This window comes from Macaca nemestrina, chromosome 11 (genome assembly GCF_043159975.1).
Source record: "Macaca nemestrina isolate mMacNem1 chromosome 11, mMacNem.hap1, whole genome shotgun sequence".
Lineage (NCBI taxonomy): Eukaryota > Metazoa > Chordata > Mammalia > Primates > Cercopithecidae > Macaca > Macaca nemestrina.
In genome coordinates, this window is record NC_092135.1 from 71,230,218 (window position 1) to 71,257,879 (window position 27,662).

A 27,662-nucleotide genomic window follows, 5' to 3' on the forward strand; every position below is an offset into this window, starting at 1 on the left:
CTCATGCTAGGTGACACCCACCAAGGGACAGGGATGCTAGTTCTCCCAGGGTTGGATCTCTGTGCATGTGGGCCAGTTGACAATTCTGAATGTTTTCATCACATTTCTTCCTGATGGCCCAAGAAGTGAATACATCTTTATGGGTATAGAGATTATGTGTCATAATAGTGAAACATTTTTATCGCTATTTTAAAAAACTGCAATGTTGGCCAGGTGCAGTGGTTCACGCCTGTAATCCCAGCACTTTGGGAGGCCGACCTTGTGCAGATCACAAGGTCAAGCGATCGGGACCATCCTGGCTAACATGGTGAAACCCCGTTTCTACTAAAAACACAAAAAAGTAACCGGGTGTGGTGGCACATGCCTGTAGTCCCAGCTACTCAGGAGGCTGAGGCAGGAGAATAACTTGAACCCAGGAGGTGGAGGTTGCAGTGAGCCAAGATCGTGCCACTGCACTCCAGCCTGGGTGACAAAGCAAGACTCTGTCTCAAAAAAAAAAAAAAAAAAAAAAAAAATTGCAATCTTTACACACTATTACAGCAAAAAGGAGCTGTGAACTATGATTTCTTTATAAGTTGTTAATAATTCTATCACATTTCCAACAGTAATCTCTTCTCCTCTCTGGAAAGCTGGGAGTGGCTGGCATGAGAATGTGATTCTCCTCTTTGTTCTCAATACCTTTAACCTGACCCCATGAAACCTCATGGAATCTGTAAGGTGTGGTGGCTCATGCCTGAATGAGCCACCACTTGGGAGGCCGAGGTAGGTGGAGTGCTTGAGCCTAGGAATTAGAGACCAACCTGGGCAACATGGTGAAATCCCATCTCTACCAAAAAGATGAAAATAAGCCAGGTGTGGTGGCACATGCTTGTAGTCCTTGCTACTCAGGAGGCTGAGGCAGGAGAATCACTTGAACCCGGGAGGTGGAGGTTGCAGTGAGCCAAGATTGCACCAGTGCATTCTAGCCTGGGTGACAGAACCAGAACCTGTCTCGGAAAAAAAAAAAAAAAAAAAAAGAACGGGCATGGTGGCTCATGCCTGTAATCCCAGCACTTTGGGACGCTGAGGCGGGTGGATCGCCTGACGTCAGGAGTTCAAGTCAAGCCTGGCCAACATGATGAAACCCCATCTCTACTAAAAATACAAAAAATTAGCTGGGCTTGTTGGCAGGCGCCTATAATCCCAGCTACGCAGGTGGCTGAGGCAGGATAATCGCTTGAACCTGGGAGGTAGAGGTTGCAGTGAGCCAAGATTATACCACTGTACTTCATTCAGCCTGGGCAACAAGAATGAAACTCCATGTCAAAAAAAAAAAAAAAAAGAAAAAAGAAAAAGGAAAGAAAAAAAAGAAACCTCATGGAATCAAGACTTCTGGTAGGTTTTTATTTAAAAAAAAATGTGATAAAACATACAAAACAGAACAGACTGAGCACGGTGGCTCATGCCTGTAATCCCAGCACTTTGGGAGGCTGAGATGGGTGGATCACTTGAGGTCAGGAGTTTGAGACAAGGCTGGCCAACATGGTGAAACCTCATCTCTACTGAAAAAGCAAAAATTAGCAGGGTGTGGTGGTGCGAGCCTGTAATCCCAGCTACTCGGGAGGTTAAGGTAGGAGAATTGCTTGAACCCAGGAGGCAGAGGTTGCAGTGAGCCGAGATCCCACCACTGCACTCCAGCCTGGGCAACAGAGTGAGACTCTGTCTCAAAAAACAAAAAACAAAAACAAAAAATACCTCACAGAACATATAACTTACCATTTTAACCATTCTTATTAAACACTTTTTACTTTTTAATTTTTTAATTTTTATGGGCACATAGTAGATGTTAACCATTCTAAAGTGTACAATTCAGGCCAGGCATGCTGGCTCATGCCTATAATCCCAGCACTTTGGGAGGCCGAGGTGGGTGGATCAGGTCAGGAGTTCGAGACCAGCCTGACCAACATGGTGAAACCCTGTCTCTACTAAAAATACAAAAATTAGTCAGGTGTGGTGGCGCACACCTGTAATCCCAGCTACTTGAGAGGCTAAAGCAGGAGAATTGCTTGAACCTGGGAGATGGAGGTTGTAGTGAGCTGAGATTGTGCCACTGCACTCCAGCCTGGGTGAGAGAGCAAGACTCTGTCTTGAGAAAAAAAAAATTAAATTAAAGTGTACAATTCAGTGACATTAAGTACGTTCACAGAGTTGTGCAACCATACCACCATCTATTTGCAGAACTTTTTCATCATCTCAAGCAGAAACTTTGTATCCATTAAGCAATAATTTCCCATTCACTTTCCACCCAGTCCCAGGTAACAGGTATTCCACTTTCTGTTTCTACGATTTTTTTATTTTTTTATTTTTTTATTGAGACAGTCTTGCTCTGTCACCTGGGCTGGAGTGCAGTGGTGTGATCTTGGCTCACTACAACCTCCACCTCCTGGGTCCAAGCAGTTCTCATGCCTCAGCCTCTGGAGTAGCTGGAACTATAGGTGTGCACCACCATGCCCAGCTAATTTTTTTGTATTTTTAGTAGAGACAGAGTTTCACCATGTTGGCCAGGCTGGTCTCAAACTCCTGATGTTAGATACAGCTATGTTCCTCTTCAAACTGTTTGCCAAATTCCCCCATTCTTTATTCTCTAAATTCCAAGTACTACGCCCCCCCCCCACCACCCCTGCTTTTGCTGGGCATTGACCTGTCTAAATATGCCTAGATATGATAAGCCCCAGTCCACATTCCTTTCCTTATGTGGGAATAGGTTAGCTTTTTAGTCCCCCGGAGGTGACCCCTTCCTCCTCTCCCTCTCTCCTCTATCACACGCCTCCCTTATCTAAGAAAGTTTGAATATTTAACCAATCAGGACTAGTTTAGACTGTGCAGTCCAACCCCAGCCAATGGGGGAAAGACACAGAGCTAGAATCTGCATTAGGAATAAAAACCCCTACTCTTCTTTGTTCTGTGCACTCTTGTGATCATGACTGATGCAGGCAGCACCCTTTTGCCAAAGTAAATTTGCCTTGCTGAGAAATCCTTTGTCTCAGTGCCAGTTCTTCTTTGCGGCACCTGACTTGAAGTAATCCACCCACCTCAGCCTCCCAAAGTGCCAGGATTACAGGTGTGAGTCAACCTGCCTGGCCTGTTTCTATGAATTTGCCTATTCCAATTACCTCATATGAGTGAAATAATGTAATATTTATCCTTTTGTGCTTGGCTTATTTCACCCAGTGTAATATTTTTAAGTTTTATCCATGTTCAAAGGATCAATATTTTATTCATTTTTTTTTTTCTTTAGACAAGGTCTCACTCTGTCTCCAAGGTTGAAGTTGGAGTGTAGTGGTGCTATCTCAGCTCACTGCAACCTCTACCTCCTGGATTCAAGTGGTTCTCCTGCCTCAGCCTCCTGAGTAGCTGGGATTACAGGTGCGTGCCACCACGCCCAGCTAATTTTTCGTATTTTTAGTAGAGATGGGGTTTCACCATGTTGGCCAGGCTGGTCTCGAACTCTTGACCTCAGGTGATCCACCCACCTAGCCTACCGAAGTGTTGGGATTACAGGCATGAGCCACTTGGCCTGGCCCTATGTTTAACTTTTGAGGCCTGCTGGGGGACTAGTTTTGAATTCTAGGTTGATAGGACAATATACAGATTAGTCTCTTCCCTGGGACCCCCTACCAATATCTTGCATTGGTTTACTTCAGAAATTAAACAACCTACAAATGAGCCCTAAGTCTCCTTTTAGTTAATGAAGTTCTTCTCTCTGCAGCAATTCTCTTTCCAAAGAGTTGCTTAAAAGGAACAGATCTGAAGAAGAAATAAATGATTTATATAATTCACAACTAGGACAATTTAGAATAAGTTGCCTACGCAATGAACAGAGACTTTTAACACCTTTTTTTGGGTGTTTCCAGAGAGAAAAATGATCAAACTAAAAACAAATGAAAAATTATTGCATAAAAACAGACAAAAACTTTGCCAAATGGAAAAAAGAAATTATGGAAAGGTGAACAAGTGACAGGGAAATTGTGTAAGAAGTAAGCCGAATTAGGTTTTGGCTGTAATTCAGCTTCCATAGTGTTGGAACTGACTGATTCAGTAATCAAAGCTTGACTTTCTCTTGTGCAAAGTGTTCAATGATGTTTTAACACTAGCAGTTAATATATTTCACAATAGACAATGTTCATCCACAGAAAAACAAATATTTCTTCTTGCCAAAAATGGTCAGATTTGCATTCATTTTTCCATATTCCTTTTTCTAATCAGGTGTCAGATGTCAGCAAACTGATCTACTTAAAACAATGTTGATGTACAATGAAAAACAAACATATCAATATGGCTTGGAGAGCCAGCATTTGTGAATCAAACAGCCAGGGTGATAATGGGCTGGGCCCTCCAACAGAGTGGCTTTCATCAATTGAAGCCTAACTTTAGGCCTTTTAGCTATATTGCCTTTATGCATCCTGAAAGCAGGCACTGGAGAGGTAAATCTGTAATTAGGGGTTATTTAAAACAGAGATTTGTGACCTGACAGACTGCAACCTGTCTATATCCACAAACACAGTGAAATTGCTCTAGCCCTTTGTCTCCAGGGGTATCCGGTCTATTGAAGGTCTCTGGTTTACAGGGGTGTTTGGGTTCATGTTATACTGCCTGAGAGATGGGTGTGTGGGACTGAGAGCAGCACATGAAACATAAGCATTGTTTTGAAATCTCATCTAAAAATGATACATGCTATTAGCGGTTGCATTCTTTGTCTGAAAACCAATCATTCTGAGTTAAAGTTTGACTTTAGCTTACCTCATTATACAAGTGCTCTGAACCTCACGGTCAAGTTTCAAACTTAATGATAGGAAATGGAATTCTTTGTGCAAGGGGAATAAAAGGTATAGGGAAACACAGAATTCTTAAAGTTTGTAGTAGCCCAGGGAATGCAAAGCTCTTTAACAGGAGATTGATATTTTAGAATATTTTGAAGATTTAAAATTCCAGGGCTGGGGACGGTGGCTCATGCTTGAAATCCCAGCACTTTGAGGGGCCAGGGCAGGCAAATTGTTTGAGCCCAGGAGTTCGAGACCAGTCTGAGCAACATGACAAAACCCCCATCTCTACAAAAAATAGAAAAATTAGCCAGAGGTGGTGGCCTACATCTGTGGTCCCAGCTACTTGGGAGGCTGATGTAGGTGGACTGCCTGAGCCCAGGAAGTTGAGGCTGCAGTGAGCCATGATCATCCCACTGCACTCCAGCCTAGGTGAAAGTGAGACCCTGTCTCAAAAAAGAAAAAATGTAAAAATAAAATTCCACCTACAACCACTTTAGTTGGAAAAATAGCTAATGCATGCTGGGCTTAATGCTTAGGTGATGGGTTGCTAGGTGCAGCAAACCACCCATGGCACAGATTTTCCTGTGTAACAAACCTGCACATTACATCCTGCACATTTACCCTGGAACTTAAACAATAATTAAATTAACTCATACAAATAATACTTATAAATATAATAAGTATTTACTAAGTACCTGTTGTATTAACAACCCTCATATCAAATACTGTCTGTATAAGTATATGCTTATAAAATGTCATTTCCTTTTACCTTTTGCTGTGGCCTGTGCCATCATCTTTCCCTGAACACTGATTTTCCATGCTTATTCATTTTGTGTCTTTCATTTAAAATGAAAATATTTACCAGTGTGTGATTAATACAATGACTTAAAACCTTTATGAGGCACCTAAAATTGCAAGACAAACTTGCATTCCTATTTATAGGAACTGCATATTTAATACAACAAATATATTGATATTGATTGGCAGAACAAACTCTCCAAAACTTAAACATTTTTAAATTATTAAATGTTTCAGTTACAAAAAAAAAAAAAAAAAAAGAAAAGAAAAAAAAAGCACAGGAAGTAAACGTGTAAAAGACACCCATGTACTAATCACTGGCATTTGCCACATTTAACAATTTGCCATATTTGCTTCTCATGGTTTTTATTTTTCAAGAAAGCACTATTAAAGCACTGACCTTAGACAAATTAAATTTAGCAGTTTAATGGAGCAAAGAATTGCAAATCGGGGATCCCCTGAACCAGAGTAGGTTCAGAGAGGCTCTAGAGCAGCTTCATGGTGGAAAAAGATTTATGAACAGAAAAAGAAAAGTGAGGTACAGAAAACAGAAGTGAATTACACAAACAGCTGGATTGGTTACAGCTCAGGGTTTGCCTTATTTGAGTACAGCTTAAACAGTTGGTCACCCTTGATTGGCCAAAACTTGGTGGTTGGTACAAGAGTGGGTTAGTCTGTTTATACATCCAGTTGGGTTACAGTTCATTATGTATGGAGAAGCCTTTAGGCTGAACTTAAAATATGTAAGGAGGCGGCTTTAGGCTAAACTTAATTTAACAGCATTAGTGATAGCTGGGTGGTGGTGCGCAACCCATAGTCCCAGCTATGTGGGAGGCTGAAGTGGGAAGATCACTTGAGGCCAGGAGTTGGAGGCTGTAATGTGCTATGATCACACCACTGCACTCCAGCCTGGGCAACATAGCAAGACCTAGCCTTTAAAAAAAAAGAAAAAGAAAAGAAGCATTAATAATAGAATCAAAGGCCCCACCCTTGCCTCTTTCCTCCATCTTTTCCACCTTAAGTTAACTTCTGTCCTCTTCTGCTTGTCTAGGTTTTCATACTCTCACAACTTAGGTATGTTTTGTGTTTCTAAAATTTGCATAAAGGGTACACTTTACAGATACTTTTGCTATTTGCTTTTTCATTGAACACTGTTAAGATTTCTCGCCGGTCGCGGTGGCTCAAGCCTGTAATCCCAGCACTTTGGGAGGCCGAGACGGGCGGATCACGAGGTCAGGAGATCGAGACCATCCTGGCTAACACGGTGAAACCCCGTCTCTACTAAAAAATACAAAAAACTAGCCGGGCGCGGCGGCAGGCGCCTGTAGTCCCAACTGCTCGGGAGGCTGAGGCAGGAGAATGGCGTAAACCCGGGAGGCGGAGCTTGCAGTGAGCTGAGATCCGGCCACTGCACTCCAGCCTGGGCGGTAGAGCGAGACTCCGTCTCAAAAAAAAAAAAAAAAAAAAAAAGATTTCTCTACAATGATGCCAGTAAGCTATGCCATTCATTTGAACTACTGTTCAGATTCCATTGTACAAATACACCACTGTTCATGTATCCATTTCCCTTCTGAGGGGCATGCTGACTGCAGTATTTTACTGTGGTACATAATGCTAATATGAATGAACCATCCATTCCTCAAGTCCAATTAGCTCTAACTTTTATAATAATAGTATATCTTAAATCTGACTTCATCTGACCCCACAGCTATCCCAGTCCAAGCCATCATTTTCTTCTACAGGAGCCCATAGGTATCCCCCAGCTTTCACTCTTGGCTCTCCAGTTTACGACCCACACAGTCCATGGGGTCGGATTGGGTCTTTCTTTTTCTCAGAATCCTTCAATGACTTCCCATTATATCTGGAATAAATTCAAAGTTCTTCCTATAGCCAAGAAGGTCCCATGTGATCTGGGCTCTCTCCCTCTTTGCCTGGCTTTCTGTAGTGTGCCTTGCTGTGCACTGCCTTACAGCCTTTGGGCCAGCTGTGCACTGTGCCTGAAACCAGCACTTTCCTCTTCTTCCTGTAGCTTCCTTCCTGACTTTGTTCATGTTCCTCATCAGGTGTCACCTTCTCAGAGAAGCCTTTCCTGTTTCTCTTATTTAAATTTGTACCTCTTTCATTTTCTATCCCCTTGTCCTGTCTTTAGCTTTCACCTTGCTTTTATTTTTCTTTGCAGAAGTTAGCACACCTGAAACTATTTTTTTTGTTGTTGTTTACTTCTGCTCTCCTACTAGAATGTAAACTTCTTGAATCACAAGTTTCTTAACAGTATCTAGAATGATGAATCCTTTTCAGAAGGTTTTCAATGGACTCTGTTCAGATCCATCAGAGGAATCACTATCTACAGCAGCTATAGACTTATGAAATATATTTCTTTTTTTTCTTTTTTTTTGAGACGGCATCTGGCTCTGTCGCCCAGGCTGGAGTGCAGTAGCGCGATCTCGCCTCACTGCAAGCTCTGCCTTCTGGGTTCACGCCATTCTCCTGCCTCAGCCTCCCGAGTAGCTAGAACTACAGGTGCCCGCCACCACACCCGGCTAATTTTTTGTATTTTTAGTGGAGACAGGTTTCACCCTGTTAGCCAGGATGCCTGTGTCCTCAGGCGTTATTTACTTGCTCGATCTCCTGACCTCGTGATCCTCCTGTCTTGGCCTCCTAAAGTGTTGGGATTACAGGTGTGAGCCACTGCGCCCGGCCATGAAATGTATTTCTTAAATAATAAGACTTCAAAGTTAAAATTACTGCCTGATCCACAAACTGCAGAGTGGATGCTGTGTTACCAGGCAAGAAAACATTCATCAATCTCCGTTAGAGCTCTTGGGTGAATAGGGGCACTGTCAATGAGCAGTAATATTTTGAAAAGAATCTTTTCTTCTGAGCAGGTCTCAACAGTGGGCTTAAAATATTCAGCAAACTACGCTGTAAACAGATGTGCTGTCATTCAGGCTTTGTTGTTCTGTTTATAGAACACAGGCAGAGTAGATGTCGCATAATTCTTAAGGAATTAAGAATTTGGAATGGTAAATGATCAATGGCTTCAATTTAAGGTTACCAGCTGCATTCATTCCTAACAAGAGGGTCCGCCTGTCCTTTGAAGCTTTAAAGTCAGACATTGACTTCTCTCTAGCTATGAAAGCCTGGATGGCATCTTCTTCCAACAGAAAGCTGTTTTGTCTACTTCGAATATCTTTTGTTTAGTGTAGCCACCTTCATCAATTATCTTAGCCAGGTCTTCTAAATAATTTGCTACTTCACCTTGTACTTTTATGTTATAGAGATGGCTTTTTCCCTTAAACCTTGTGAATCGACCTCTGCTAGCTTTCAACTTTTCTTCTGCAGTTTCCTCACCTCTCTCAGTCTTCACAGAGTTTGAAGAGAGTTAGGGCTTTACTGTGGATTAGGTTTTAGCTTAAGGGAATGTTGTGGCTGGTTTGATCTCTCCAGACCACTTAAATGTTCTCCATTTCGGCAACAAGGCTGTTTTGCTTTCTTATCGTTGGTGTGTTCACTGGAGTAGCACTTTTAATTTCCTTCAGGAACTTTTCTTTTGCATTCACAACTTGGTTGTTTGGCACAAGAGGTCTAGCTTTCTTCTTATCTCTGCTTTCAACATGCCTTCCTCACTAAGCGTAATCATTTCTAGCTTTTGATTTAAAGTGAGAGATATGTGACTCTTCTTTTCATTTCAATACTTAGAGACCATTGTAGAGTTATTAACTGGCCTAATTTCAATATTGTTCTATCTCAGTGACTGGAGGGGGGGGCATAAGGAGAGAGAGAGAGACAGGATGGTTGGTCAGTGGAGCAGTCAGAACACATACAACATTTATTGATGAAGTCTGTCATCTTATATGGGTACAATTTGTGACTCCTCAAAATTATGACAACAGTAATAGCAAAGATCACTGATTATAGATCACCACTATGGATATAAAAATAATGAAAAAGGTGAAATATTGCAAGAATTACCAAATGACACTAAATGAGCATGCGCTTTTGGAAACATGGCACTGATAGGCTTGCTATACGTAGGGTTGCCACAAACCTTTAATTTTAAGCATAGTGCAATAAAATGAGGTATGCCTCTATTCTCAAATTGCTCTGAAAAGTTAAACATTTACATTACTAACATCATTGTGGGAGTTTCTCATATTCTTAATAGTATCTGGTCTCATCAGGCTCTTTAAGTTTTGCCAGTCTGAGTGAAATTGTATCTCCTGTGTTACAGGCATTTGAACCAGAGCAACTCCATCTTGAATAGGAGCTGGGTAAAATAAACCTTGAGACCTGCTGGGCTGCATTCCCAGGAGGTTAAGGCATTCTATGTTATCTATGTTACAGGATGAGGTAGGAGGTCAGCAGACAGGTCATAAAGACCTTGCTGATAAAACAGGCTGCAGTAAAGAAGCTAGCCAAAACCAAGATGGTGAGGAGAGTGACCTCTGGTCGTCTTCACTGCTACACTCCCACCAGCATCATGTCAGTTTACAAATGCCATGGTAACATCAGGAAGTTCCCCTATATGGTCTAAAAAGGGGAGGCATGAATCCACCCCTTGTTTAGCATATAATCAAGAAATAACCATAAAAATGGGCAACCAGCAGCCCTCAGGCGGCTCTGTCTATGGTGTAGCCATTCTTTTATTCCTTTACTTTCTTAATAAACTTGCTTTTTCGCTTTACGGACTTGTCCTGAATTCTTTCTTGCGCAAGATCCAAGAACCCTCTCTTGGGGTCTAGATCGAGACTCCTTTCTAGTAACACTTGTTTTAATTTGCATTTTCCTGATTACTAAAAAGAGGAATAGACCAGAGATCTTATCCTTAAAACACACATACACCAAATTATTTTCTTGTGCCCCCAGGAAGAAGACTAAAAATTTCCCTGTCAGAGCCTTTCACAAAGTGACTTAATCTTCCCCTGCTTCATGGGTCTAGTAATTCCAAATTCTCATATATTTAGTTTTAGTGGCACAAAATTACATTCCCAAATGTTTATTCATTCAACAAATACTTACTGAGGGCTCTGTAATTCTGTAATTTCACCACCCACCAATAGCCTCTCCTCCTGGCACTCACCTTCTAGACCTTGAGCTATTTGTCCCTCGCACAGTGGCAGAGTAATCACTGGGTAGGTGTATTTAAGAAAGGCAGGAAGACTCCTTCCAATCCATCGTCCTCGGGCATTATTTACTTGCTCAGTTTTGTATTCAGTATACCCAGAGAGGAACACAGTATGTCCATGCACACTCCTACTGCGAAGGAATTAATTATTCCCCAGAGAAAAGTTTTGAAATGAGGTGGGAAATGCGAATGTTTTTATTTCAAGCGCTTGTTTTAAATGTTGAGAGTATAATGAGTGTCTTCTAAAGAAACTAAATTTACTTTTTCTTCTAGAAGCAAGTTTTTTGCTCTTCACACACACAAAAAGCCTCACTTTATTTCATTATTTCGTTGTAATGCTAAGTTTGGTTAAAAGGGCAATGAAAAGTGTTTCCCGTTCGCACTGACTCAGGGTAGTTCTCAATTCTGAAGACAGAAAAGGTCATCAAGCCACAATTGTTAAATCTTTAGTTTCTATCCCCAACAGATAATCGTTAAAGGTTAACTATATTATAGATGTCTTCATCAAGCGGCTGCGGCTTTTCTTCTACTTTGAAAACCACAAGTCTAATATAAAACAAGTCGGCTTCCTGTGCTTTTTGGAAAGAAAGATCAGGATTTAACTATTTTTATTGCTTCAGATTATGGTGTGGTCCCCAGATAAGAGGTTACATCCAGGGGCGGTGAATTGGATTATTAAGAGTGGAGTTCGTGCTGGATTCTATGAGTTTTTAAATCTTGTAAACCGCATGCAGCAATGAAAGTGCTAAATGCCATGGTGCGTGACCCGCGCCACCCTCGCACTGCTCCCCTTTACCCCTGAGACTCCACTTTTCCTCCGCCACTACGAGAATTCATGCAAATCAGCCAGAAAACCCCGGGGCAATACGAACCATTTTCGCGCCACTCGCTCAGGACCGTACAGCTGCGTAAGGAGAGTGGTCTTTGTAGCCCCTAAAGCGCCCCTTTCTCAAAGGGATTTTAGGAGGAGCCAAGGCTATCCTTTTAGGTCAGAATATATAGGGAGGTCATGTTTTTTCCAGGGGATCACCTAATCTTGCGCCGAGTCTGGCCGTTACCACAGCTTTCAGGACCTGTGTCCCAACGCGGGAAAGACAGCCCGAGCCCCGCCCCTCCGGGCCCGGGTCGGCGTGCCCCGCCTGCAGGCCGCGCTGATGCTGCTCCTCATGCTGTGGGACCGCTGACCGCGCTGCTGCTCCGCTCTCCCCGCTCCAAGCGCCGACCTGGGCACCCGCCACCAGCATGGACGCTCGCCGCGTGCCGGTGAGGGCTGGGCGGGCTAACCCGAGGGGCGGGCGCGGTGGGTGCTGGACGCAGGCGGGCGCGGGCCGACCCTCTCCAACTCCGCAGCCTAGCGCTGCCTTTCAACTGGTGGCCTGCCTAGGCGTTGCCCGCTTGGGCAAGCCCCCGATTTAGTGCACCTAGAATAACTGAGGGCCATGGGGATGTTCCTGCGCGGCGTGCGCATCCGAAGTGCGGGCGGCGTGGAGACTTGAGTCGTTTGCAGGACGGCTGGCAGCGCTGGAAAGCCCTAGGCACGTGCGCCCGCCAAAGGCCGTACACCGGCCGGGAGGGCTGGCCGGTCCCGATTGTGCCTGCCGGGCAGAGCCGGCCTGCTTGCCCCCTAGGAGTTTGTCCTGCGGCGGCCCATCCTTTTTCCGCACACAACTCGGAGCCAGTGCGTGGCTCGCCGCGTCTATACCCACGCTAAGTGGGTGGCCCTTGGGTGCGCACCCCTCCCGGCAAAAGCCGCATCCGTTTCTAACCGCTGAGGGCCAGTGCGTTGGATCGTTAAGGTCTTTCGAACCGGCCTCTTAGAACTTGGCTTGCGCACGCAGTGGGAAGCGACGGTAGTACCGGGCGGTGGTTAAGTGCATTTAAAGGGCTTGGTGGGCCAAACCGTTCGCCGACCATTTGCTCGTTTCCCACTTCCTCCACCCCCACCCCCAACCCCCAACCCCCAACCCCCTAGCCTTACTCTTAGCTGCAGGACGTTGCTCTGAATGGAACGTTACTTTTTGCTCTAACGGAAGCCAGAACGTAGGGTCGGGCTCCTGGAGAGGGTAGAAGAGTGGGGGTTGGGTGAAACGGAAGACAATGACACGTTTAAAATAAGTATCAGGGGTTTGGGACCCACGCGGGGGAGGACAGGTTCGCGGGGGTGGGTGCGATGAGGCGTGGTTTCAGGGCTGAGTCGCCGCCCCGGTGGAGCTGGGCATTGGCTTTCCGGATGTAGACAACCATGTGTAGCTGGTCTTGGAACCTGACGTGCCTGGGTTCAAATTTGAGTCGCCATGGGACTTCAGTAATCCATTTCGCCTTCCTGAGCCTCAGTTTCCTCATTGCCTAAGTGAGAATAACGATAGCACCTATGTTGCAAAGAATTAAACCTGACCTGAAAGCGTACTTAACATAGTGCTTGGCACGAAAAACTACTATAAATGGTATTAGTTATTACTTACCTGCCAAAGAAGTTCATCTCCGTCTTGACTGTTTGCCTTGCTGCTTTTTTGTGGCTTTTCCTCCAAAGATACATTTGCCTGGTAAATAACTCTTGGCTTGTGCTGACTTGTTAAAACTCAGCATGTATTTCTCGGACAGCACCCAATAGAATGCCGCCTTTGAGGCTGTCTGGGGCCTCTTGACTGCTTGCAGGTAGATTGATGAATAAAAGATGGTAATTCCTGCAGTAATGCGAGGAGTACTGCTGTTCCTGCCCCTGTGATCTTGCAGTCTATTACACCTTCCTGGGGCCTTCAATTTCCTTATCTGGAAAATGGGATCTGAGATCCTTTTCAGTTCCCAACATTCATTGTGTCCCAGGCTGGAGTGCAGTGGCACAATCACGGCTCACTGCAGCCTATCGGCCTCAAGCAGTCTTCCCACCTCAGCCTCCCTAGTAACTGGGACTACATGTGCGCACCGCCACACTCGGCTGATTTTTGTATTTTTAGTAGAAACGGAGATTCACCATGTTCCCCAGGCTGGTCTCAAACTCGTGGGCTCCAGTGATCCTCCCACCTTGGCTTCCCAAAGCGCTGGGATTACAGGTGTGCGCCACCCTCCTACACACACACCTAACCTTTATATTTAGTAGCTCTACCTTTTACACATTGTCCTGCCTTGTTAAAAAGGCAAAAGACAAAAACTTCCTAAGATGATTGAACGGAGTTTACTTAGGGGTATAGGGATGTTGGGAGTGCCCTCATGTATTTTCAAGAGACTGAAATGCGTAATGTTAGGCAAAGAAGGAGGGCAACAGCGTTCTGGTCACCTGACATCTTACATCTTAGCATATTTTGTAGAATCTGTAGCAGAGCTTGCCCTTTCAAAGTTTTCAGTATAAGGAATCACTTCTGCTATTCCATGGCCCCATTTAAGAGCATAAAAATACAGGACCTAAAGCAACACTTAAGAAATCTCGTTAAATGTTAAGAAATGACAAACCGCTATCCTTTTTTACACAAGATAGATGCCAATTGCATTTTCTGAGAGCGGTGCCAGGCTGTTCAGTATTTATGAATGAATGAAGCATTTCTATATAAGTAATTTGCACTTTATAAAAGGACTTTTAAAAACTTAAGTCTTGTATAGCAAAGGGACAGCAGAAAGAGCTGAATGACAGCCTCAAGTAATAGAGTGCTAAAATGGAATCAGGTATCCCACCTGCATTTGGAGTGCTGTTTGACCTTTAACTTGGCTCCTTGTACCATCTGTTGAAGGGTTTGATGTATTTGCTTTGTAAAGACTTGTGTGGAAATCAGGATAGCCCTCTTGATTGGAATGGGGCCTGCTTGGAAGCCTGCCATCTTGAAGTAGAGGTCCTGCCCAGTTTTTGTAGTTTGTGAAATTAGCATCACAGTACATAGCCCAAAGCTTACAAAAAATACCTCATTAGCTTGATTTTGGCTGAGGGAGAAAATCTTTCTGCCATTTTGTACTTTTGAAATTTCCTTTTAGAAGTATAGTTTAATTTAAAAAAAAAAACAGGTTGGATTTTAGGAGTTTAGCATTAAAAACTCCTGTGGAGCTCAGTATAATGCTAAGAGCTGAAGATTAGGGGCTTATTAAGGTGGGTTGAGAGGTAGTTCTACAGATGTTTGAAAAAATTGATAAATGTCTTTATAATTTTCCTGCCAAGGGATCCCTTCTTAGAATTTGACCTGGTTTTGGCCGGGCGCGGTGGCTCACGCCTGTAATCCCAGCACTTTGGGAGGCTGAGGCGGGCGGATCTCTAGGTCAGGAGATCGAGACCATCCTGGCTAACACGGTGAAACTCCGTTTCTACTAAAAATACAAAAAATTAGCTGGGCGTGGTGGTGGACGCCTGTAGTCCCAGCTACTCGGAGGGCTGAGGCAGGAGAATGGCATGAATCCAGGAGGCGGAGCTTGCAGTGAGCCAAGATCGCACCACTGCACCCCAGTCTGGGCAACAGAGCGAGCCTCTGTCTCCAAAAAAAAAAAAAAAAAAAAGAATTTGACCTGGTTTTAAAGATTTTTGGGTCCAGGTACAGTGGCTAATGCCTGTAATCCAAGCACTTTGGGAGGCTCAGGTGAGAGGATCGCTTGAGTCCAGGAGTTTGAGGCCAACCTGGGCAACATAGCAAGACCCCATCTCTAAAAAAATAAAATAAGTTAGCTGGGCATGGTGGCACATGCCTGTAGTCCTGTCTACTCAGGAGGCTGAGACAGGAGGCTTGCTTGAGCTCAGGAGTTCCAGGTTGCAGTAAGCCATGATCTCACCACTGCGCTTTAGCCTGGATGACAGAGCGAGATCCTGCTTCTTACAAAAAGAAGAAAGAAAAGGTTTTTTGTAGCAGTTGACAAACTTCCTTTTCTATGTAGGGTATGATAAATGGACATATCTACTCTGTGCTCTTTGAACCTACTAAACCAAAAAAATGATGTCTTTAGTTAAATAAAGTAAGCATCATGCTTAATAGGGTTGCTATTTCCATTTGCAGCAGAAAGATCTCAGAGTAAAGAAGAACTTAAAGAAATTCAGATATGTGAAGTTGATTTCCATGGAAACCTCGTCATCCTCTGATGACAGTTGTGACAGCTTTGCTTCTGATAATTTTGCAAACACGGTAAGTGCTGCCTGAGAATAAACAGAATTGAGTCTGCAGTGCTCAAAATGCCCCAGATGCTTTGTGCGTGATTAAAACTGCTTGCTTTTTGCCTACATTTCTATACAGCCGTTATGAAAATACAGTATGCACTATAATTTCATTTCACTTTTTGCTGTGGTTCTAGGTAGTAATTGTTGGAGGTAGATTAGCTACTTATTCTATCCTTTTGAAATGTCGCCTAACCTAACATGCATGATGATTTGCCATAACAACTCAGAAATCATTTGTAAACCTCTGAACCATTTTTCTTTGTAACAAAAGCTGTTCTCTTGTAGTGCACTTGTAAATGTGATTTGCTCTCTGCACGGTTTATGGAAAATTGGTTCTTGAAAAAGAAAAAAAATGCACAACCACATTTATTTATTTATTTTACAGAAACCTAAATTCAGGTCAGATATCAGTGAAGAACTGGCAAATGTTTTTTATGAGGACTCTGATAATGAATCTTTCTGCGGCTTTTCAGAAAGTGAGGTGCAAGATGTATTAGACCATTGTGGATTTTTACAGAAACCAAGGCCAGATGTCACTAACGAACTGGCCAGTATTTTTCATGCCGACTCTGACGATGAATCCTTTTGCGGTTTCTCAGAGAGTGAGATACAAGATGGAATGGTGAGTTTGAGAATTTCACCAGTTTCAAGAAGTAAGATACATTTAGAGGCATGACATATTTTTAAAAAATTTTTTCTTATGATTTTGATTTTAGTCATGCCAACAGCCTTTGTTGACCTTTTTAAAATTTTGAGTATTTTCTTCATGTCTTAGAGCAGTGTTTACTAATGTAGCTGGACTTATAAATCATGAACATTTTGTAGGCTCTGAAAATTTGGAAACTGGTAAGATAAAATTGGCCAATCTCCAGATTTTCATTACCACAAAAATCCAGCCTAATCAGGAAGCACACTAGTCCTAAATATTATCTACATTTGCATTTAAGTTCAAGTGCCCAGCCCTAGTGCCTGTCATAGAGCAGACCTTTGATAAATGTTGGTCTCATAGTAGATCTGTGGCTGCATCTTGAAAACCTGTGATAACTTATGTGCAGGAGCGCCATTGCAGATAATGACATTGAGGGCCCTGCCTGCTGCTACTTTTGCTCCTTGGTTGGCTTTTCCTATGCACGCTACCTTCCTTTAACTGCTGCTGCCACTGTTGTGCTGTGCCTTGGTCCCACTCTTTCTGAGCGTACTGTTTAATTCTATACACATTCTCTCATTCCAAAGACTTTCTCGACAAAGGAAGCAGTGCATTTACTGATAATCAGGTGCATGCTCTTCAACTCACTGGTCTGACATGGATCCACTGCCTGAGGATCACGGTTTGAGTAACATTGATACAAGTGGCAGTCCACCTGGCCAAGGAGTGTTTTGGTCCAAATCAGTGCTTACTGGAGTTTGTTGCAGAGGGGCCAGTCTGCAGATCTGCGTGTGACACAAACATTGTCAATAGCCTGAATAATTTCTGGGCAGTGTTTCAGTTCTTTGAAGATACTGTCATGATTAGTAAAATGCCAATTCATTATAATTGGTAGGAACTCATGAAAGGTTTTTGTTGTTTTGTACTCTCTAAATCCGTGGACACTAAAAGTACAAAAAGCTGTTTGTGGGCATGTAAGACTTTTTTGAGACAGGGTCTTGCACTGTCAATCAGGCTGGAGTAAGTGGTGCGATCATGGCTTACTGCAGCCTCCACCTCCTGGGCTTAAGTGATTCTCCCTCCTCAGCCTACCCAGTAACTGAGATTACAGGCATGTGCCACCCTGCCTGGGAACTTTAAAAAATTTTTTGTAGAGATGTGGGCTCACTTTGTTGCTCAGGCTGTTCTCGAACTCTTGGGCCCAAGCAATCCTTCCGTCTTGGCCTCCAAAAGTACTGGGATTACAGCCATGAGGCACTTTGCTGGCCTTAATAAATATTTTAGTGTTAAAACTGGGTCTTTATAGGTGAAATTCAGGGACTTTATGGGTGATATTTTTTCTTCTCTCTTTTTTTTTTACCTGCAACCATTACCACAGTCAATTTTGGAGTACCTTTATGACCCCGAAAAATGACTCTGTACCCATTAACAGTCACTCCTTATTCCTTCCCAACACCCCTAGCTCCTGGCAACCATCAGTCTGCTTTCTGCTGTCATAGATTAGCCTGTTGTGGATATTTCATATAAATTGAATCATGATATGTGGTCTTTTGCGACTGGCTTCTTTCACTTAGGATAATGATTTCAAGGTTTATTATGTTGTGGCATGTGTTAGTTCATTTTATTGCAGAATATTCTGTTGTGTAAATCAGCCACATTTGATTTACCCATTCATCAGTTGATGGATAAGTGGGTTGTTTGCACTTTTTTGGCTGTTATGAATAATGCTACTGTGAACATTCGTGTACAAGTTTTTGTGTAGATATATACTCTTAGGTATGTACATAGGAGTAGAATTGTGGTTCATGTAGTAACTGTTTAACCTTTTGAGAAATAGACAAAGTGGCTATACCAGTTTACATTCCTACCAGCAGTGTGTGAGGGTTACAATTTCTCCAAATTTTTGCTAATAGTTTTTTTTATTTTCCTTTTGCTTTTTTTTTTTTTTTTTGAGACAGAGTCTCACTCTGTCACCCAGGCTGGAGTACAGTGGCACAATTTTGGCTCACGACAATCTCCGCCTCCTGGGTTCAAGCGATTCTTGTGTCTCAGCCTCCGAGTAGCTGGGACTACAGGCGCGTGCCACCACACCCGACTAATTTTTTATATTTTTAGTAGAGACGGGGTTTTGCCGTCTTGGCCAGGCTGGTCTCGAACTCCTGACCTCAGGTGATCTGCCCATCTCAGCCTCCCAAAGTGCTGGGATTACAGATGTGAGCCACCATACCCGGCCTTCTTTTGCTTTTTAGCTCTACTATGAAGTGGTTGGTGTCTCATTATGTTTTGTGTGTGGGTTTTTTTGTTGTTGTTGTTTTGTTATTGTTTTTGTTTTTGTTTTTTTTGGAGACGGAGTCTTGCTCTGTAGCCCAGACTGGAGTGCAGTGGCATGATCTCAGCTCACCGCAACCTCCGCCTCCTGGGTTCAAGCGATTTTCTTGCCTCAGCCTCCCAAGTAACTGGGATTACAGGCGTGTGTCACTGTGCCTGGCTAATTTTTGTATTTTTAGTAGAGATGGGGTTTCACCATGCTGGCCAGGCTGGTGTCCAACTCCTGATGTCAGGTGATCTGCCTGCCCCGGCCTCCCAAAGCACTGGGATTACAGGCGTGAGCCACTGCACCTGGCCTCTCATTGTGATTTTGATTTATATTACCCTATGGCTAATTTGGATAAATTTTTAATGATGAAAACTTATATTACTTTTGGAATCTGGAAATATTTTTATTTTGAGCTTCTGAAAGTAGATTAGAGAAGTACCTAGAGAAGTCAAATTTATAGACAGAAAATAGGATGATGGTTGCCAGGGGCGGAGGGAAAGAGGGAATGGGGAATTACTGTTTAATGGGTATGAGGGAGTTTTAGTTGGAGAAGATGATAACATTCTGGAGATGGATGGTGGTGATGGCTGCACAACAATGTGCATGTATTTAATGCCATTGACCTGTGCACTTAGAAATGGTTAACATGATAAATCTTATGTATATTTTATTATATGATTTTGTAAAGTAGAAAATTGAGATATGTTAATATAATTTAATATTGCCATCAACATTGAGGCCATATTTATAGGGGAACACATTTTTTTCCCCTTTTTTTTTTTTTTTTTCCCTCAAGACAGGGTCTGGCTCTGTCACCCAGGCCTGGCGTACAGTAGCACGAACACGGCTCACTGAGCCTCTGCCACCTGGGTTCAAGCCATTCTCCCACCTCAGCCTTCCAAGTAGCTGGGACCACAGGCGTGCGCCACCATGCCCAGCTAATTTTTGTATTTTTTTTGGCAGAGATGGGGTTTCACCATGTTGCCCAGGCTGGTCTCGAACTCCTGGGCTCAAGTGTTTCACCCGCCTTGGCCTCCCAAAGTGCTGGGATTACAGACGTGAGCCACTGCACCCAGCCAGGAGAACACATTTGTTCTTGTCAGAATTCTTTTAAAATACATAAAGATCTGTTTTTAAAGAAATGAAAAGTAGGTGGTAGGAATTTTAACATTTAAAAAAAAGGCTCAGACCCACAGGCCTAGGGACTGTGAAAATAGCTTATAGCAGTGTGGTCCAGATAGGCTGCATGGAATTAAACTGCATTCTGTTGATTGTTGTACTCTTTGTAGTTCCTGATTTTGTTACCCAGAGGTGTCAATGTTCAGTTAAAATTCATTTCAGACAAGTGTCTCGTTCAGAAGGGACTTTGTAGTCATACTGATGAAGCTTGTCTGCTGATCAAGTCCTAATGACTCCATTGTTGTGATTAGAGGCTGCAGTCAGTTCGGGAAGGCTGTAGGACCCGCAGCCAGTGCAGGCACTCTGGACCTCTCAGGGTGGCGATGAAGTTTCCAGCACGAAGTACTAGGGGAGCAACCAACAAAAAAGCAGAGTCCCCCCAGCCCTCAGAGAATTCTGTGACTGATTCCAACTCCGATTCAGAAGATGAAAGTGGCATGAATTTTTTGGAGAAAAGGGCTTTAAATATAAAGCAAAACAAAGCAATGGTAGGTATCTGACTTTGTGTTAGAATTAATTTTTCCTCTCTAAGCGACTCATTGCTTAAATCTGTTCTATCACACAAAAAAGTTATTTTTTTCTGTTACATGAATAAAAAGTTACTTTTGTTTACCTGTGAAGTCTTCAATGTGTGCCTCAAAATGTGTTTCCTTCCCTGAACTCCTTTTTTGTAATCTGTTAAAGGCCTGGTTAAGTGTATAGGGGAAATCAGAAACTTTGAATGTGTCAACTTACTTTCAGATTTCAAACCAGGAGATGTACTTCAGTATTTTCAAGAAGTTAGTTGCTCATTTTTAGCAGTTATTCTAAGCCAATGATATCAGTTTAATTTTCTCCCTTTTTAGCTTGCAAAACTCATGTCTGAATTAGAAAGCTTCCCTGGCTCGTTCCCTGGAAGACATCCCCTCCCAGGCTCCGACTCAGTAAGTCCCAGTCCTTGTTTATATACAGTAGTGTTTTTGGCACACGTAAGGTAGATCTGTGTTGTATTTAAAAATCTAATTTCTTTATTTGTGTGGCCTTCTAGACAAACGAAGGGGACCTAGAGGAAACCCCCTGACAGATCTCTGGATGATCCTCCTTGAATCCTGGGTAGTTTGGTCTCTCCTTGCTGTGCTCCTGTGGCACTAAACCCCTTTTGATTGGTTATTTCTTTCCTTCCCAACTAGACTAAGCCCCTCACTAGGTAATTAGTCAACTAGACTAATTACCTGCCCTCATGGGCAGGTAATGGAGATCAAAAATTTTTTTCTCTTCTCCAGTGTGAGCACATTCCTCCTACATGGTAGATGTGCAATAGATGTTTTTAAAATTGGAGAATGAAAATAGAATAAGAAAATCACAATTTCTTATCAAGTCATAGCTGGGTATCATACAATTGCATTCTGAAGAATTCTACAACTCAGGGAGATTTGGTGTGTCTGCTGTGATAGAAAAGATTTCTTTTTCCTGCCTTCCCCTGAGGAAAGGAAAGATGGAAAGAGGGAAACCATACAGATATCCCTCTATTGTGCAATGTAGAAACTGAATGTGTTTCTACAGGGTCAAGAGACATCAGACAAAACATTTTTTTTTAGAAGAGAAGATCATTTCTTACATCTTCATTAAGTAAAAGAATAAATAGCTCATCTCTCAAGTTGAAAGAAACTGGGCTTGGTGTTACAAAAGCAAAATAAAGATAGCCATATAGGTTTTAGGCTCATTTTGCCATGCATGATGTAAATGACAAAGAAAATGAAAAAATAGAGCTCTCTTTACTTAAAACATCCTTAAGGAGAAGGTATGAATTCCCCAAAGTACTACTTCTCTTTATTGTGGAATAAATGGATTCCCTTATGCGTGCTTTGTTTAGCAATCGAGGAGACCGCGAAGGCGTACATTCCCGGGTGTTGCTTCCAGGAGAAACCCCGAACGGAGAGCTCGTCCTCTTACCAGGTCAAGGTCCCGGATCCTCGGGTCCCTTGACGCTCTACCCATGGAGGAGGAGGAGGAAGAGGATAAGTACATGTTGGTGAGAAAGAGGAAGACCATGGATGGCTACATGAACGTGAGTTCTTTGCATTGGTACTTGCTCTTCTGATTCTCATCTTCAGTAGGCCTGGCATCGTACACAGCGCAGGTACACACACATCCTCAACACCAGGAGTTCCATAGTAAATGTTTTTCTCTAACCATTCACAATTGTAAATGTCACATAAGCTTACTTGGTAATTTTATTAGCAGGTGAGAATTAGGTTTTCTTCATCTCTTCTTAATTGCAGGCATCGTTTCCAAAATGTCCAGTTATGGCTACAGTAAGCATATGGCCAGTTTTTCTACCATTAGCTCTAGGAGAGATTTCCAGGTTGAAGTTCGTGAGAAGAAATTACAAGTCAAGTATCTGAGATTCAGAGCTGGGGAGAGCCAGTTTTGAATCTCTGTTTCATATTTGAATCTCTAGTTCTCAGTTTTGAATCTCTTTCAATCAGTTTTTCAGTTTTTAAGCTCTGTGTTTTGTATTCCTCGTGACGCAGGAAGATGACCTGCCCAGAAGTCGTCGCTCCAGATCATCCATGACCCTTCCGCATATAATTCGCCCAGTGGAAGAAATTACAGAGGAAGAGTTGGAGAACATCTGCAGCAACTCTCGAGAGAAGATATATAACCGTTCACTGGTGAGAGCCTCTCAGTTACACCTGAGAATGTAAACATCTGTGAGAGGAAGAGAGCTTCTGTCCCTAAGTGTTGCCCAGGGTCTAAAGGGCTTAGCATGTGAAATCTGTGCCTATATGTTTTTTTCACACAAGGAAGGAAAAGTTTTAAGTATCCCTGGGATTTAGCCCTCTTTCACAGTGGAATTATCTGCTTAGTAAGTCTGTAGTCGTGGTAAATCTTTTCTCCTAATTTAGAAATCAATTCATTCAACATATATTTATTGCATATCTATTATGTGTGTATACAAAGCTAGGTGCTGGGGTGTGGTGGTGCACCGAAGATAAAAATGGATTTGGGTAGGTTATTTTTTAATAAGACCTTTTCTTAAAGGAAAGTGGTTTTACCACACCAGGCCAAGTTTTATGTTTTTAGTGGAGATGGGGTTTTGCCATGTTGCCCAGGCTGGTCTCAAACTCCTTGGCTCAAGCGATCCACTCTCCTCAGAGCCTCCCAGAATGCTGGGATTACAGGTGTGAGCCACTGCACCTGGTTGAGTTATTTTTCTTTTTTTTTTTTTTTTTTTTTTTTGAGACGGAGTCTCGCTCTGTCACCCAGGCTGGAGTGCAGTGGCCGGATCTCAGCTCACTGCAAGCTCCGCCTCCCGGGTTCACGCCATTCTCCTGCCTCAGCCTCCCGAGTAGCTGGGACTACAGGCGCCCGCCACCTCGCCCGGCTAGCTTTTTTGTATTTTTTAGTAGAGACGGGGTTTCACCGGGTTAGCCAGGATGGTCTCGATCTCCTGACCTTGTGATCCGCCCGTCTCAGCCTCCCAAAGTGCTGGGATTACAGGCTTGAGCCACCGCGCCCGGCTGAGTTATTTTTCATACCCTGGCATGTACATGTGTATACAGAGATTGACAGACAAAATGTAAGACTATACTACGAAGAGGGACATTCTGTAAATATGCCATTTTCTCTGTTAAAAAGCAGTGGCTTTTTGTTTTTTGTTTTTTCTTAATTGCTTATTTGTAGGGCTCTACTTGTCATCAATGCCGTCAGAAGACTATTGATACCAAAACAAACTGCAGAAACCCAGACTGCTGGGGCGTTCGAGGCCAGTTCTGCGGCCCCTGCCTTCGAAACCGTTATGGTGAAGAGGTCAGGGATGCTCTACTGGATCCGGTAGGTGCCTGCCAGGGGTTAGTCCTGTGGGCTTGAAGGTCAATCACAAACTGTGATGAGGCCAGAAAAAGGCGTTGGTGAAGGGGTGGAGCCCTTTCTGTTACGGGATGCTCTTTTTTTTTTTTTTTTTTTTTTTTTTTTTTTTAGATGGAGTCGCATTCTGTTGCCAGGCTGGAGTGCAGTGTTGTGATCTCAGCTCACTGCAACCTCTGCCTCCTGGGTTCAAGCGATTATCCTGCCTCAGCCTCCCAAGTAGCTGGGACTATAGGTGCACGCCACCATACCCAGCTAATTTTTGTATTTTTAGTAGAGACGGGGTTTCACCACGTTGGCCAGGATGGTCTTGATCTCTTGACCTCGTGATCCACCCGCCTCAGCCTCCTAAAGTGCCGGGATTACAGGTTTGAGGCACCACACCCATTCCAGGGTGCTCTTAATTCAGAACACAAATGAATTCAGAGTGATGGTGCTGCATAGGCATGAGCCGCTTCCACCACACTCAGGTCTGAACTGTCCCTGGGAAGTTGCTGCTCCATTTATTCCTGGTAGCTGCTTGTAACTTCCACTGCTGGAAGGAAGCATCAGGCATGACTAATGCATATTAATCATATAAATTTTTAACCGTAAAGAAGGGGTTAAATGTAATGTAGATAAGTTGGTGGGGAGGTAAGGTTTAACTGAATTGTGCCGTTTGACAATCCTCCTTCAGAACTGGCGTTGCCCGCCTTGTCGAGGAATCTGCAACTGCAGTTTCTGCCGGCAGCGAGATGGACGGTGTGCGACTGGGGTCCTTGTGTATTTAGCCAAATACCATGGCTTTGGGAATGTGCATGCCTACTTGAAAAGGTAGTGGGTGTTTTTTTTCTCTTCCACATCCGAATCTTATATTCATTTATATCTTAATGAAAAGATGACAGATGTCGGCCGGGCGCGGTGGCTCAAGCCTGTAATCCCAGCACTTTGGGAGGCCGAGACGGGCGGATCACGAGGTCAGGAAATCGAGACCATCCTGGCTAACACAGTGAAACCCCGTCTCTACTAAAAATACAAAAACTTAGCCGGGCGAGGTGGCGGGCGCCTGTAGTCCCAGCTACTCGGGAGGCTGAGGCAGGAGAATGGCGTGAACCCGGGAGGCGGAGCTTGCAGTGAGCTGAGATCCGGCCACTGCACTCCAGCCTGGGCGACAGAGCGAGACTCCGTCTCAAAAAAAAAAAAGATGACAGATGTCAGAAGAGTGGTTATGTCTGGCGGGGTGGAGACTGACTGGAAAGGGGCACGCAGGAACGGATGACAGCGTTTTCTGTCTTCACTTAGGTGGTGGTAACCCAGGTGGGTGGGTGTGTATGAAAAAGTCAGATTATATACTTGAAGATGTGTACACTTGACCATAGTGATGTTACAACAGAACAAAAATGTTTTTAAAAATGAATTAGGCTTTCAAAAGAGAATTCTTTGGTTGAAAACTATGTCCTGACACGTTTCCTTTTGTCTTTCACAGCCTGAAACAGGAATTTGAAATGCAGGCATAATATCTGGAAAATTTGCTGCCTGCCTTCTACTTCTCAAATCTTTCTTATAAAAGTTTCCAATTTTTTCACTGAAACCTGAGTTAAGAATCTTGATGATCAGCCTGTTTCCTAAGAAACTCCAATCAAGTTAATCTTAGTAGACATGTGTTTCTGGAGCATCACGGAAGGTATATTACTAGTTACACTTTGCCCTCCTGCAGTTTCTTCTCTGTTCCCAATCCCCATCTCATAGCATCCCCCTCTATTTCCAATGCCCCTCTCCAACCACTTAGTTTTTGAATTTCTTTTAAATTACAGTTTTATGAAAGCATATTTTATTTACTTGGTGTTGAAATAGCCCTCATAAAACCTAAGCACTTGGAAACACAATAAAAGTATTAACTAACTAGATCTATTGAATTTCAGAGAAGAACCTTCTAACTTGTTTACACAAAAACAAGTATGATTTAGCATTCATACTAGTTGAAATTTTTAATATAATCAAGGCACAAAAGTCTTAAAACCATGTGGAAAAATTAGGTAATTATTGCAGATTGATGCCTCTCAATCCCATGTATTGCGCTTATGTTACAAGTTGTTATCACAGTTGAGACTTAATTTCTCCTAATTTCTTCTGCCTGAAGGGTAAGTGGTGCGTCCAGCTTACACAATCATGATTCAAAGGTTGGTGGGCAATGTAATACTTTAAAAGTATGATGGAAGAGCTATCTGGAAATTATGAGTAGGCTGAATTTTCGGTACAAAACTTTAGTATAATTGTAGTTTGCAAAGTTTATTTCAGTTCACATGTAAGGTATTGGAAATAAATTCTTGGACAATTTTGCATGGAAACTTGATATTAAAAACTAGTCAGTGGTTCTTTGCAGTTTCTTGAAAATTTATAAACCAGGCACAAGGTTCAATTTAGATTTTAAGCACTTTTATAACAATGAGAAGTGCCTTTTTGGAGATGTAACTTTCCGCAGTTTGTTAATCTGACATCTCTGCCAGTCGAGTTTCTGGGCAGATTTCCTGTGTCAGTGTTCCCACTCCTTGTTGCATTAATCAAGTTATTTGATAAAGGTGGAATCTAAGTGTTTGTATGTCCCAATTTACTTGCATTTGTAAACCATTGCTGTGCCATTCAATGTTTGATGTGTAATTGGACCTTGAATCGATAAGTGTAAATACAGCTTTTGATTTGTGATGCTTTTATACAAAAGTTTATTTTAATAATAAAATGTTTGTTCTAACTTGTCTGCTTTTTTAAAAATAATCTTACTGTACTTCTAATTTTTTTCTCATATTTAAATAAAAGGCCATTTCCACCTTTTCTAAAAATGTCTGCCTTTTGACTGAAGTTTCTGAAGTTCTAAGGTCAGCTTATTTGGAAGGACCTCACTAGGTGACAGGACTGATACCTATGATCAGAAAATGGGCTGAGATCACCACAGTGCCTGATAGAAAACAATACGTGCCCATGAAGTTTTGTAGTGTTTTCCTTTGTGTTGTGCTTTGCAATCCCTGGCTTACTTTTATCAACCATTCAAACATACATTAAATGCATGCTGTACATTGAGGCTTGTTCCAGGACTGTGAGAGTCAAAACAAAGGCATGGTCTAAAAGCTCTCATAGCCCAGTGCTTTTTTTATTATTTTTTGTAGAGACAGGTCTTCTGTGTTGCTCAGGCTGGTTTCAAACTCCTAGACTCAAGTGATCCTTCTGTCTCGGCCTCCCAAAGTGCTAAGATTACAGGCAAGAGCCACCACCACACTGGCTGTCCAATTCTTTAGACCAGGGGTTGGCAAACTATAGGCTGTGGGCTACATGCTGCTGCAGCCTTTATTCATATGGCATATGAACTAAGTATTTTTTTTTTTCATTTGTAAAGGGTTGTTAGATAAGCAGAGACAGTATGGTTCACAAAACCTAAGATATTTACAACCTGGCACTTTACAGAAAAAGTTTACTGTGTCTGCTCTAGAGTTATCTGAGAAGCCATGTTTACCTCCTACACATTTGGGGAGAAGAGCAAGCTAAATGAAGTACAACTGGTATTCTATGTAGATCTAAAAGAAATCAGTAACTTTGTTTTTGTAAACTTTTTGGGTCTTAACCCAAATTATAATCCAACCTTATTGGATATGTAATTGGGAAGCTTAAATGTTTAGAGTTTATATAAATTGACGCTTATTTGGAAAAGTTTAGGTGTTACCATGTTTTAATAGAAAGTAGAGCTAATGTGGTTTTCATTAAAAATTAACTAACAGTTGATTTGGATGCCTTATCCTTAAAGGATTTACAATCTAATGGAACTAAGACGAAAACCCAAAAATAATGTTCTCAGC

At 42.7% G+C, this 27,662-nt stretch overlaps 1 protein-coding gene and 2 long non-coding RNA genes across 7 annotated transcripts in view; 1 reads left to right on the forward strand and 2 right to left on the reverse strand.

Moving 5' to 3' along the window:
• LOC139357146 (uncharacterized) overlaps positions 1-12,795 on the reverse strand; it is a 38,455-nt gene extending 25,660 nt beyond the window's left edge. Inside the window, exon 1 of the long non-coding RNA XR_011609865.1 lies at positions 12,704-12,795. This is a non-coding gene — a long non-coding RNA (uncharacterized lncRNA). The remainder of the gene's footprint in view (positions 1-12,703) is intronic.
• Positions 1-13,356, reverse strand: part of LOC139357147 (uncharacterized) — a 59,306-nt gene extending 45,950 nt beyond the window's left edge. Inside the window, exon 1 of the long non-coding RNA XR_011609866.1 lies at positions 13,188-13,356. This is a non-coding gene — a long non-coding RNA (uncharacterized lncRNA). The remainder of the gene's footprint in view (positions 1-13,187) is intronic.
• LOC105483365 (cell division cycle associated 7) lies at positions 11,700-26,566 on the forward strand. Of its 5 annotated transcripts, none has more exons than XM_071072957.1 (10): positions 11,700-11,988; positions 15,690-15,815; positions 16,233-16,469; positions 20,241-20,477; positions 20,835-20,912; positions 21,842-22,036; positions 22,503-22,643; positions 23,656-23,805; positions 24,515-24,651; positions 25,304-26,566. In XM_071072957.1, the coding sequence occupies exons 1-10, from the start codon at positions 11,968-11,970 to the stop codon at positions 25,332-25,334; spliced, it is 1,353 nt and encodes a 450-aa protein (XP_070929058.1). In that variant the 5' UTR covers positions 11,700-11,967; the 3' UTR covers positions 25,335-26,566. The 5 variants fall into 5 exon arrangements, with proteins under 5 accessions (XP_070929058.1, XP_070929062.1, XP_070929061.1 ...); XM_071072960.1 differs by lacking the exon at positions 11,700-11,988 and adding an exon at positions 12,747-12,765; XM_071072959.1 differs by lacking the exon at positions 11,700-11,988 and adding an exon at positions 12,919-13,075.
• Positions 26,567-27,662: the final 1,096 nt, after the last annotated feature.

Coding starts and splice junctions, on each gene's coding strand:
- LOC105483365 (XM_071072957.1), top strand. CDS start 11,968: ATGGACGCTCGCCGCGTGCCG. Junction 11,989..15,689: donor TGGACGCTCGCCGCGTGCCG/GTGAGGGCTGGG, acceptor TTCCATTTGCAG/CAGAAAGATCTCAGAGTAAA. Junction 22,037..22,502: donor CCATGGATGGCTACATGAAC/GTGAGTTCTTTG, acceptor CTCGTGACGCAG/GAAGATGACCTGCCCAGAAG.